At 40.4% G+C, this 13,175-nt stretch overlaps 1 protein-coding gene across 12 annotated transcripts in view; it reads right to left on the reverse strand.

The window, feature by feature from the left end:
• The window catches only part of TTLL5 (tubulin tyrosine ligase like 5), a 137,319-nt gene that overhangs the window by 71,385 nt on the left and 52,759 nt on the right, over window positions 1-13,175 (reverse strand). For 11 of the 12 annotated variants that reach the window (XR_007907607.1, XR_007907608.1, XR_007907609.1 and 8 more), the window contains 7 exons: window positions 12,644-12,764; window positions 10,871-11,017; window positions 8,568-8,668; window positions 4,603-4,736; window positions 3,885-3,998; window positions 3,077-3,487; window positions 1,076-1,266 (listed from right to left, as the gene is read on the reverse strand). Coding sequence is in view for 8 of the 12 variants with exons in the window: in XM_051806737.1 (XP_051662697.1) it covers window positions 1,076-1,266; window positions 3,077-3,487; window positions 3,885-3,998; window positions 4,603-4,736; window positions 8,568-8,668; window positions 10,871-11,017; window positions 12,644-12,764 (1,219 nt within the window). In the remaining 4 variants the exon portion in view is untranslated. The remainder of the gene's footprint in view (window positions 1-1,075; window positions 1,267-3,076; window positions 3,488-3,884; window positions 3,999-4,602; window positions 4,737-8,567; window positions 8,669-10,870; window positions 11,018-12,643; window positions 12,765-13,175) is intronic. The other variant, XM_051806741.1, reaches the window with a different exon arrangement.

Raw genomic sequence — 13,175 nt, forward strand, 5'->3', positions numbered from 1 at the left:
ATCAGTCCTCAGCATCACTAGTATATTCAGTGCTCACATTCTCTGCTGAGTCCATCAACATGAAGGGGCTGTGCTTTTGTGACTTATCCGTTAAAAGGTGAAGACCTATCTGCAAAGAAAAATCATTCAGCTTCCTAGAGTTATAAATGCATCCCACATTTTGAAATAAACATACTGCCAATCATTTAACCAGATATTAAAAATCCAAACATATATCAATAAAATTGAAAGAAGCAAAAAGAAGCAAATAGCAGCAGCTGTTACAACTATTAAACATGCCTCAGAAAACTTAGCAAAACATAAATTTAAAACAATACTTCAAAACCAAAGAATTAGAACAAAGACATTTAAATTGTTTGTCTCTAGCAGATAAAGAGAAAAAAAAATTATTTTCCAAGGCAAAATGCCTATTCTGGAGAATCTCCAGTTGGTAGCTTAATTAACTAAGAAATGTCCAACTTGAACACCTATGACGAGCACAACTACAGTATATTACGAAGAAAAAAAGGTCTATGTGTGTAGCCATTTAGGACATAACTCAAAAAGAAATATGAAACTAAGTGGAATTCTACCAGAACTCAATGTAAGTTTGATATATATCACCACCTTTAACAAAAGGATTATCATTTCCCATGTTAGTAAGTACTTCATTATGTCTTTATAATGTTATTGGAATATAGAATTTACATCAGAACCCATTCCGCAGACTTTCATTCCCAGCACTGTGATGACACACTGGAGCAATGAGGAAGCAAGCTGCATGGAAGCCCAAATCTGAAAAGACTTGGTTTTATTGTTTAACAAGACAAGGCATGGATTTCATTTTTATAACATATTTTCTAATTCTCTGCTCAGTCTCACTTTCTCCTATAAAAGGACTTCAGCAACATTCTTGTAATCTCACAGAAAATTAAAATTTTGGTTACTGTAAACACTTCAAAACAACAAGATGAGAGAAATCAATTTTCATGAGATTTACTCCTTACAGCATGTCTCATCCCAGCCCAGTGCTGACACAGAAGCCTGCAACAAACTTCTCTCTTGCACCAGGACTCCAGCTTTAGTGCTTACATACCTGCTGTGTAAGGAGACTGACGTGGCTTGGTGGGGAATACTGACAGGCTGCTTGCTTTTCTGGTAGCTGCTGCAGTTCTGCTGCTGCCATACTGGGGCCATGACATTTGCTCTGGGAAGAAGTATATTCGGTTTCTTTTTGCATCCTGGCTGAGCCCACACGCTGCCCACTTGAACTGCGATGGCACAAACCTATCAAACAAACATTTTGGTATGCTTACCCAGCAGTATGTCAGACTCAGCCTGCTGATCACAGAGACATAAAAGCAGATATGCCACTAGGAAGAATACAGAATACCTCTATTCTTCATGGGTATTGCCTCTATAAGCAATTATCGACTCCAGACCTGTATTCCCTTTATTATAATATATCTAGTGGCACCCAATTCCAGAGAACACTGGCTGGTGTTACCTAAGTTAAATCTATGATGTTTTTCCTAAAGGCAAATGGATCTCTTCAAGTAAGTTGTTCAGCTGGGAAGTAAGATTTATTTTAATGCCAGAAAGCTCACAGTCTTCAACTTCCTCCTGAGGGGAAGAGGAGAGGCAGGCACTGATCTCTTCTCTGTGATGACCAGTGACAGAACCCAAGGGAATGGTCTGAAGTTGTGTCAGGGGAGGTTTAGGTTGGATATTAGAAAAAGGTTCTTCACCAAGAGGGTCGTTGGGTGCTGGAACAGGTTCCCCAGGGAAGTGGTCACAGCACCAAGCCTGCCAGAGTTCAAGAAGTGTTTGGATGATACTCTCAGGCACGTGGTGTGACTCTCAGGGTTAGTCCTGTACAGGACCAGGAGTTGGACTCGATGATCCTTGTGGGTCCCTCCCAACTCTACATATTCTGTGATTCTGTTGTTATTATATATAGCAACACTAGTGAACATGTGCTGACCCTGACACACAACCTAAAACAATTACATACCATCATTCAAAATACAAAAAATTAGGTATTACCAGGACCAAGCTCTTAGCCTATATGTGCTTCCCAAAACTTTCCAAATAGATTATAGTCTGCATCCAAATTCCTACAGTTTCTTCTACCCTTCACATTCCTTACACTCTAAATTTGCATTGCTCAGCTGTGTTCTACCCCAGCATGATAGATGAGAAGTCTCTAAATCGTGGTTTTAGGATACTCTTGGATATGGCAGTGCTGAAACATCTTAGAGAATGAGTTTCAGTAACGAGTCATTCAGATCTTTCTTTTTTGGAGGTCTTGACATGCCTTTAAGTATTCAACACCTCCAAGGTTTCATTACAAGTTTTCTATGCTTGATAGACAGTCAAAGAACTAAGAACAGCACATAGAGAGGACAGGGTTTCTGCTAATAAAAACAATATTGAAATCACTAAAATCATTTAAAATCACTGAAGTGAAATTATTTCAGTAATATAATAAAGAAAATATACAATATTTAATTTCTCAGCTCTTTCTGAACAAGTTCAAAGGCTGAGTTCAAAGCACAAGACTGAGGGGAGACCTTATCACTCTCTACAACTACCTGAAAGGAGGTTGTAGTGAGGTAGGGGTTGGCCTCTTCTCCCAAATGACAAGCGACACGACAAGAGGAAATGGCCTCAAGTTGCACTGGGCAAGGTTTAGATTGGATATTAGGAAAAATTTCTTCACCAAAAGGGTTGTCAAGTACTGGAACAAGCTGCACAGGGAAGCGGCTGAGTCACCATCCAGGGAGGTATTTAAGACACGTAGATGAGGCTTTTAGGGACATGGTTTAGTGGGGGACTTGGTAGGACTTGATGAAGGAATTGTTGGACTTAATGATCTTAAAGGTCTCTTCCAACCTAAATGATTCTATGATTGCCTGTTCATCTGGTCAATAAAAGGGTATCTCTGGCAAAACAAGAGCTGCATCCTGCAATCCTACTTCCTGTGAGAAATTTAGCACCATTCAACAAAATTCAATCCTGGAAACAAAATTTTTTACCTACTCCAGAACATCTCTGTACTCAACTAGCAGGTTATTATGCATCCCAGAACACTCACCGACTTTTGCAGAAGATGGTCGGGTCAATCTTTGGCTGTAGATCTGAGCAGCTCTCTGAAAAGACGAGAATGGGCCAATGGTGTAACTACCAGGACGACAACGATGTAACCCTGCAAGGTTACAAGTCTCACTGGACACTGGGTTAGTGAAGACAGAAGAGCTGTCAGGAGCTGTGCTCTGCAAGGAGGGTAGTGGGGGTGGGGACTGAATCAGCTTGGGAGCAACTGGAGGAGCCGGCAATGAATGGTGACCATCCACCTGTGAATTTTCAGAGGCTGCAGGCTGAGACGGTACCCAGGAACTGGTACTTCTCTGGAATGTTGCACCAGAAACAGAGGAAGAAGCACTAGAACGGCTGCATCGAGGTAACTTCACTTCAGCATTTAAAGAGAAGATGGGTCCTTCTGGAACTACAGAAAGATAATGAATGCACTATATGAGAAAAAGCTGCTTTTTAAATCCTTCGATAATATCAACACACATATGCCTCTATTCAGACACACTGAAGCCAAAATAACCTTATCTACCAGCAGACAAGAAAAGGTTCTACATGATAAATATTCTCTTTCAAGGCCTGCCACATCTAGATCTTCCCCGAACAGAGGGGCAGCTAACTCTTACCTAGTGCCCACTTTACAGTATCTTCTACTGCATTTAAAAGTAAAACCTGAAGAATCTTCCCCAAAATTGGGCATTTGAATCTCTCAGTTTGAACCCAAAGGTTCCAACCTTTGTCTAAAACTGTATTAAAAACACTATATGCCTTTGATTTTTTTTCTTGATGATGATTTAAGCCAGTTCACTTACAGGTTGATTTAACTTCTTTGGGTTTATAGCCTTTTAGCGCTCCTTCTGCAGGCAGATCTGCAACTGAACTTTTGGGATGATCACCTTTTATTTTTTCCACCACCTCAGGATGCTCTATAACAAAATCAAGGAGTTAGGATGCAGAACATTGCAAACTGTGGTATCATCATCAGAAGACTACAGAATTAACCTTGCCATAATAGACTTTCTTGCTAATATTTCCTGTAGACCACGCAGCTTTACTGATGACAATTGAGCTGTCAAGTATAGTAGTGTGGACTACTGGATATATGTCTGGCACTGTTCCTGCTTCCATGAAATGCCTAATCAGGCTCAAATATACAGTTTCAACCCTCCAGTCAGTATGCTCACTGTAGGCAGCACAATTCAGGCCATGATTTCTTTCATCCCTTACTTTGATTTCAAGATTCTCTGTTCATTTTAATTCTTATGGGTTTCAGTTTGCACATTTTCATTTCAGCCATGACCCACCATATTTAGTTCCTTATAACTGCCAGTCCAGATTCATTCCATTTCACTTCAGGCAACAAAGGTAGGAGTGCAGTTACCCTAGTCTTCACATAACAGTGAGTTAAAAAGAAAAAGATATGCAACCTCAAAACTGAATAACATTATGGAGGGGTTGTTCTTTTTTCAGACTGAAGTTAAATTGGATTTGTCTTTGCAACATCATCTCAGAACTGCCTGCAAAACTTACCACCTCGGAGCTGCTTCTCTGCCTGGTGACTGCTGTTCCTGTGTTTTGTGCTTGTGGATTTTGCTCCTAGGAAGATACTTGCTGATTTGTTTTTGTGTGTGTAAAATGTCAGTACTTCCTCCAGGTCACTTTCACTACAATAAAGAGAGAAGAATGGATGTAGAGTGAGGATGCTATGCTTTTTTGCATTCATGTAAAAGACAAGAAGTGATAACGAGACTCAAGAGGTGAGTGGAAACAAAAGGTGAGACCAGACAAGCTAATGCCTTGCTCAGTTCTGTAGGGTAAGAGCAGAAGGAAAGCAACATGCCTTGGCTAAACCTGAGAATCCCACTGAAATGCCATCTTCTTATGCAGTAGAAAATTCAAGCCTTCCCAGGATAAATAAAGAGCAAGTGAACACTCCAAACACATTTGGGGAGATCAGGTCAACACGAGAGATTCCATTCATGGCTAAATTTGTGAATCTTCCCCAGGTGCTCTTTAGAACAAGCAGCTATCTTTTCACAAGAGAACTCAGCTCAGCCTCTGTTTTATACTCATCATTAGTAGTTTCTACTCAGCAGTGGGGGGAGAAGAGGAAAGAGAAGGAAAAAGCTTGTTAATAAGCCAAAACTGCAGGACAAACAGAGCAGGCAATATTTTTGTGAAACTTAGAAAACTTGCCTATGTTTCTCATTTTCTTTACAAGAAGAAAGTGCAACTGCCCCAGTATCCTAAACACCTATTGGTCCCAAACCAGTATCATTTACTTGGCCATTCTTATTAGAGCTTATGCAAGTTGTAATTCTAATCGTTTTGATTTGCTTTCTTTTTGCTTTATAGTGTTGCCTCAACACTACTGAATGGCTATATGGCAGAGCAAACACCTAAAGCACAAAGTACAGTGCCAATAACACTACAAGAAAACATAAAATAGGAATATAAATTAGAATAGTAACAGTTAGAATCCTTCGAAATATCCTCTGCATATCACATGTATAACTAGTCTTAGCTAGCCTGAGCTTTGGTGAAAGCAATGTCTAAAGCTGATACATTGCAGTTTGGACCTTCAGGGCATGCTGCAAAGTTCACCTTTTCTCCCAAACCAACGAGAATAGAGGTGAAAAGGAAATGTAAGAATGAGAAGTTGTTGGTGAAAAGGTGCTGTAAGCTTTTAAAGTGAAGTTAGCAGTATAAGTATATGCTTTTACAATGCACTAAGGACATTTAGAATCAATGGTCGTAACATATGTGTAACTAAACACAATGCCATCCATGTGGTATCAAAGTTAGAGAGTCAATGAGACAATCTCAATTAAGAAGCAACATTTTTCACCCATTTTCTCCACTGTACTGCAGAACAAACACTCAAAGTGGAAATCTATCCCCTCTGCTTTGCTCCAAATGACTAGCTCACTGATTTAAGCTTCAAGCACAGTGTCAAGTAGTGTCAGATACCAGAGTTTTCAAACATACCTGATACTTAATAAGAAACAGAAAGATCATCACCAGAAATTGTCTGATCATTGGCAAAGCATTCTTTATCATTCAGGCAAATGATCTAGCAAAAATCTCCATCCTCAGCCTAGATTGTGCATCAGGTCACAATGGCATGATAGCCAATAACATGGAAACAGAAGAGAATGCAGTTCTGTCCCATACAGCCACCTCTTAGCTTTTCTGACAAAAAGGAAAATGACCTGCACTAGGACACAACAGACATTTTAGTGGCCAGAAAGGTCAGAGGAGCAAGAGCATGCCATAGGCCTATGTAATATGCATTCTAGCTAGAGGAGTAGATCCTGTGGTGTATGGTAGTCAGACATCTTTATCTGAAAAGCAACAAGATTTTTCTGGGAGCCTATAAATCTGTTAGAGTAATGACTCCATCAATTATATTAGCAAAAGGTAAAATTATTTGTTTTCATGAGAATGTATCATCAAGAGAGACTGTGAAATCTCCTGAACTTAGTTAAGACATCTCAGATATCACCCACTTCTAATCATTCACCAAGAGTGCTATCTGAACATAGAAAAAGAAAGAATGGTTTCATAACTGGTCATGAAAAAGCAGCACTGACCATCAATCTTCCAAGAGAAAACAGATGAGCATAAAAACGCAGGTAAACTCTACCTGTCCAGATATTGACAGGGGTGTCCTAGTTAGGACAGCTGAGACCAGTTCATCACTGGATGGGTGTAACCCAAAACTGTGTATTCCATAGTCTTCCATGCCATTTCCCAGAAACTGCTGTCAATAGACTATTCGCACCCTCTGCCCAGAGCAGTCTGACTCCTCAGGCTACAAACTAGGTGCTAAGAGGCCTGCCAGACAGAAGGGTGTTTTTGTCCTCACGCCCATTGAGGAACCCCCCGCCCTGAGGGAAGTACTGAGCATTCCTGCCTGAACTGGAGAATATATAATCTTGGAGTCTTGGGACTTTTTTAACCACCCGTGGGATCCAGAGGAAGACTGCAGACCACCACCCTTGACCGGACTGCAATCACCACTTTTGACCAGACTGCACTAGCACTCTCACCAGCAGGTTTTTCCCCTCTCTCTTTACTTTGGACTCAGGGGGCCCAAAGAACACCACTCTGTTCATGCCCCAGGGTGCTGGGTTATACATTTGGGTTTTGTGGGTTAAAACCAATTGTTTGTCTGTATGATCGTACTTATTGTATTATTTTATTAAATTGTTATTCTGACTTATAATCTCTCTTTTGGGTTGAGTTCATTTTCCCCTGCTGGTTTACCTTTAAACCAGTACATTGCCCATATAAGTATGTAATACATGGGTTAAATAATGGAGTCAAGAGGAATTACTTTTAGTGCTCAAGAATCAGAGAGTTAGAAAAAGTAATTCCAGTTCACTGAACAATTTCAGACCTCTCCATAGTCAGATGGCTGTAATAACACTTGGTTTTCATGCAATGCTACAGGCCTTAAGGAATACTTCACAGAATCACAGATTATGTTGATTTAAGAGGGACTCAAAAGGATCATTGCCTCCAACTCTCAGCCCTGCACAGGACCATCCCTAAGAGTCACACCACGTGCCTGAGAGTATCATCCAAACACTTCTTGAACTCTGGTAGGCTTGGTGCTGTGACCACTTCCCTGGGGAGTCTGTTCCAGCACTCAACCATCCTCTTGGTGAAGAAACCCTCTCTAATACCCAACCTAAACCTCCCCTGACAGAACTTCAGGCCATTCCCTTGGATTCTGTCACTGGTCACCACAGAGAAGAGATCAGTGCCTGCCCCTCCTCTTCCCATCATGAGAAAGTTGTACAATGCAACAAAGTGTCCCCTCAGTCTCTTCTCCAATACTTAACTATTTTCAAAATGTGCTTCCTACTAGACTCTTTTAAGGCAGACAAAGCTCAGAGACAGAAAATGCTGCTTTTTCATTGTGAAAGTAACTGTTTGCACTGAACTGCCTTAGCAGGCCAAATAAGAGGCCTAACTCCCATCCTTGCTCATCTCAAAGTCCAGACCTGGAGACTTCCTGAAGAGAGGGAGCAAGCATAAGAGAAGAAACTTAAGCATCAGAGCCATAACTACTGTTTGGCCTCAGCAGCTCAAGATTATCTGAGCAGCAATTCCAGTTTCATTCTCCTTCCAAAGTATTGCCGTATTTACTTCAGTGTCACAGAAAAGGAAATCATTAGTTCACCAGCATCCGTCTGAAATTTACACAGGCCAGGGCAACCACTGCTGTCCTTTGGGAAGCTACTTAATGGTCAAAACATCTACTGTATGTCCTTCTCTATGCACCAGACGCTGATGTTACAAGTAAGGTTAGGTTGCTGGAAGGAAGACAAGAGAAAAGACAAGTTCTCTACTCCCCAGCAGGAAGAGGTCCTACAGTCAGTAAAGGTATCTAAAGGCCTTTAGATCCATCAAATCATCTTTAGAATAAACTCATCACCTTCAGGGCTTGGAGATCCTTTATCAAAGCAAATAAAATCTATTCTTACCTTGCTTTGGTAATAAAGTTCTGAAAACCTTCAGGATTCACTCCCTCCTCCTCCTCTTCCTGTTTCTTTTTTGATCTTTTCTGAACCATCTGTTCCGTTTCCTGTTAAAAGCAGTATCAGTAAGTGTCTCTATGTTCCATGGCATATCTACAGCTCCAAGAATACAAAAAACAGTTCCATGGGATCTAAGAAAAAAGAACGTCAACTCCAAAGAGCCAAATTATAAGTATTTCACTATGCGCAAGAGCATGAATAAATAAAGAGAGCCCCAGTGACAGCATCCTAAGCATACACTAAACTCTTAATTCTTCCACCTGACATAACTTATTTGCTGAGAAAAGATCAAGCCTTCATAAATATATGCTGTTCCTTCAAATACACGCTTCGCTGAGACATAAGGAAGTATGGAGGAGAAAAAAAATTAAAATCATTATTTACAGATATTAGGTCCCCTCTCTACTTTTGTTGTTTATGTCACAAATAGAGTTCCTCAAAACAGCTTTTATTTGAGCATTTGTCCCAAAAGTAGACAGATATTCAGGAAGGAGGGAAAAAATATAAAATTATAATAAAGAAACCGAATCAAGGATGTCTATTGATGACATCCACATTTTCCACTGTAAACTGTATTTCTCTTGAGTTAATCTCTTTTGTCATGCAGCCAATTGCTGAAGGCTTATATGCATACCAAAACCACACTGCTTTAGCAAAAACTAAGAAAGTAAAACAGTACAGCCTGTGGCAAACATGCACTTATACACTAAAATATACTGGAGTAAGTGGTAAGCCTTTGCACGTGAAAATGAGAGCAAGCTCTCAGATACAAATGATCTATTTTACACCAGTAGAACTGGCTGACACTACTGGTTGTACTAACACAAATATTTTTATTCATTAAAAAAAAGCTTCAGGCCTGTCTGAATTACCAATACCAGTTTAAAAGCTATCTCTGACCAGATCTCCACTTCATTTCTGCCTGCTGGTACCCTGAGCATTCCCAGAACAAAACAGTCAGATACATCTTTCGAAAGATAACTCAAGACAGGGAAGAAAAAATCAATATGGAACATGCCTCTACTCTTCACTACTTAAGTAACTCTCTGGACAATATGTGATACTTTTTACTCAGTTAGCATTTTTTTCTTCAGTGTCATTACAGAAGATACATAGTGGCTAGTTGGAGTCCCTACTAAATCTGAAATTACAAGTCAATGAAAGAAGTCTGTATGCTGGAATCAGACATCAAAAAACCTCACAGCCTAACAGTCTCTCAGTGGCTTAAACATGTATGCCCCAAAACATCAAGTGATATGTTCTCACTTGTTCTGAGAAAATGTTTATGCACTGATTTATTACCAGTTGCACAGCTTTATTTTGTGAATTTACTCAAGAGTTAGCAGAAAATCCTAATGTTTGAATGCAATTTGAGTGGAAATTATATTCAAAGCAGCTGCATTCTTCACTGACCACAGAGCCACCCAAGTGTTTTGTGGTTACTCCTAACACAGTAATTCAGCGAGCATTAGGCATACAAGGCACTCCCTGGAACAGATTTGGTTCCATACCAACCTTGCTTAGACAGATCAAGTTACCAGATGTCAATTCTGACTAGCTAATGTAAGTGAATATCCTCTCTCCTAATGAGTAGAAGCTTGGAGGCCTCAAAGCAAAATTTCAATTACACTTGTTCTAACACTAAAGAAATGCTAGGGGGTAAAGGAAAGGGGAAGCTGCCCTTGCAAAGCAAGGAGTAACATGAGACCACTATGCTAAGAACAGCATCTTCTATGTCTAAAGATGGGCAAATTATTTAAATTATGACCTACGTGTCCTTAACACTGAGCACACAGAGTCCCTTACTACTGATAGGTAGCAGTCCCTCACTACAGATAGGTAGCAGTCCCTCCATATACCAAACAAATAGTAAAATACATATTTCATAATGTTCTGTACAAAAAAATTATCTCTAAAGAAGCACCACACAAATAAGAAGTGGGAAGAGCCATTACAAAGCACTAGAATCGAAGACAAGGCAAAGAAAGAGCAAACGGCCAATTAAATTCGCCTTCATTTCTGCACCTCTTTTTATGCATATGATTACTGGACTACATATATAATGTACTAATACTGTTGTCTATCTGACAATTTGAACAGCAAAGTACCATTACTGGATGCACAGCTGCAAGCAGGCCGCATAAATGTCAGAACATTGCCTTTGATACAGCCTTCAGGAGACACTTTAGAAAAAGAGAACAGAAACCAAAAGAGCTACCAAAAGAAAAATTAAGAAAAAAATTAGTCACCTTGTTATAACAGATTATGAACTCGCCCAGCTGGCGAGCCAGGATACGACGACGATCATTTAGTCCTAAACGACGGCTGGGGAGCAGCAACCTCAAGGACTGACGGAGATTGCTGGCAGCTCGCTTCAGAAAGCGGATCACCAGCTCCTGTAAGCAAGAGAGATGGAGTTAACAATGGACCATCTGCAAGATGTGGGGAGAAGAGAATAGAGGTACTACAGCAGCTAATGAGTGGCAAGAACGGAAGATATCTCCTGAGAAAACAAGATGAAACTGGCAGACAAAAGCATTCTGCAATACATGTTTTTAGTACAGCTCTACAAAACCAAGTTGGGAGAGGAAAACGGTGTGCCTTGCCTGAGGTGGGTCAGAATTTCGAACACTTGAGAAGTGCTCGTTTGAAAAGCATGATAAAGGAAAAAAAAATAACCAAGCAGCAAAAAGCAGCAACAACAACACAGAACAACCTGTAAATACCTTAGGAGAACATTTCCATAAAAGAACTTGCAATGTGTTAAAGGAGGCCTGTGATAAAGTGTACTGACATAAAACCCTCTCAGCACTACCACAGGGAAGGAGATCTTTGTCAGAAATCCCCACACATCTCCACAGGTATCACTCCACTGGGGCAGCCTCATTTCATCACTTTTTATATATATACTATTGCCACATTCTCTCCACAGTAATATATGACTACATTTACAGCTGTGTAATTCCAATCCCTCACCATGTCTATTTGACCTCTGGTGGGGAAAACATATGGCAAGGCAGATCCTAAGTCAAGATGCATCTTGTGGGTGTTTTGAACCCTTTCTGTCTTCCCTCTGGATTTGCTTTTGCTTAGGAGCTCTATTAATGCATAAATGAGCAGCCTCTCAGCCAAACTATTGGATTTCACAGCTCGCCTCTCACTGCCATTACTCCAGGCTGGTTTGATCTGTTATTTTAAACATTATTTTTCACAGTACAGCAGACAAAGAGACTCTCAAAATCCAGTTTTAATTTCCACTTGGAAAGAGCAGAGGTAACATTTTCCACTGAGTTGACTGATTATTCTTGACATGCAATTTTATCTCTGAACTGCATTGGCTGTTTCCCTGCAACACGCACTCAGTGAAAATACATTTGAATATGCAGAAAGCTCAAGAGCCTATTGTACAAAGCTCTTTTAGGAAGGTTTGTAAGGGTATCTGGGCTTGCAGTAGTCTTTAAAATGCATATACATCAAATACAGGGCCTTAAAACACTGCCTAGAAAAATTAATCACTTTTATTTTCTCTTCTCAGTGGCTTTTACTTTAATTTCCCCTACCTAGAATGCAAGGAAGATTCCTAAGTGAAGATGTCTGGATACAGTAAAACCTTGCATAGGAGAAAAAGCTTAACTGGGTCCTGTTCCATTTGAGTAGATGTATATTTTGTTTATTGCAGCAGAAACCAGATCCTGACAAGTCATCTTAAAGAATCTTTAAAAGAAGAATTCAAGAGTAGGTAAGCTCAGAAATCAATGGAGGAGAACCAGCAAAAGATCTGAGCAGTGTGAACGCCAATCACACTCCAGTCACTAAGAGCTGTGTACTCTATCATTGCTCTGAGGTCAGTCCGCAGTCCTTCCTTATCTGTATATTAAAAATACAGCACTGGCAGCTGGACAAAGATAGACAACCACCATCTCAGTTGGATTTCTATTCTTGCAACGATGGGAACAGACCTCAAAATTCTCAAGGCAGATTTCAGCTTGGTTTTTCAATTTGGCCAACATAAAGCTTCTTACCATTTGCTCATCCTCTTTGGCAGCCCAGGCAGGATTCTGGATCTGGTCACCAGCCTCCTTCATCAGTCGGAACTGAACATGCTGTAGATAGGCAGAGAAAGCCGTACGGGCTTGCACTTTGCTGTGGGCCAAAAGGATCAATCAGCTATGTTCAGAGTAGGAATGGGAAGAATTACAGCAGTCAGGCACAGCTTATGGTCCAAAGTGCAGTCAGCAAGGACCTCCTAAGGTGCATTAATGCTGATGCTCAAACAAAGGGGGACCCCTTCACCCCCACCAGCATTTTCAAGCAGACTTTCAGTTCACTAAGATGGGATAGGTATTGCAGGAGATATAAAAGACAGCAGATACTCTTAAGTTCTAAGATCATTTCTAAAAATGGAATGCTCTTCCTGCCTTTTACAGCCTTAGTTCCTCTTCTCCAAAAGGCAGTAACATGAACATCAGCAAAACTGTATTTTTAAATCAAATTCAAGGCTCTGCTGGGCCTCTGTCTTCACAAACATTTTGAACACCACAACAAGAGACCATA

The sequence above is a fragment of the Manacus candei genome, unplaced genomic scaffold (assembly GCF_025592945.1).
Source record: "Manacus candei isolate 608988 ecotype Guabito, Panama unplaced genomic scaffold, ASM2559294v1 h1tg000067l, whole genome shotgun sequence".
Lineage (NCBI taxonomy): Eukaryota > Metazoa > Chordata > Aves > Passeriformes > Pipridae > Manacus > Manacus candei.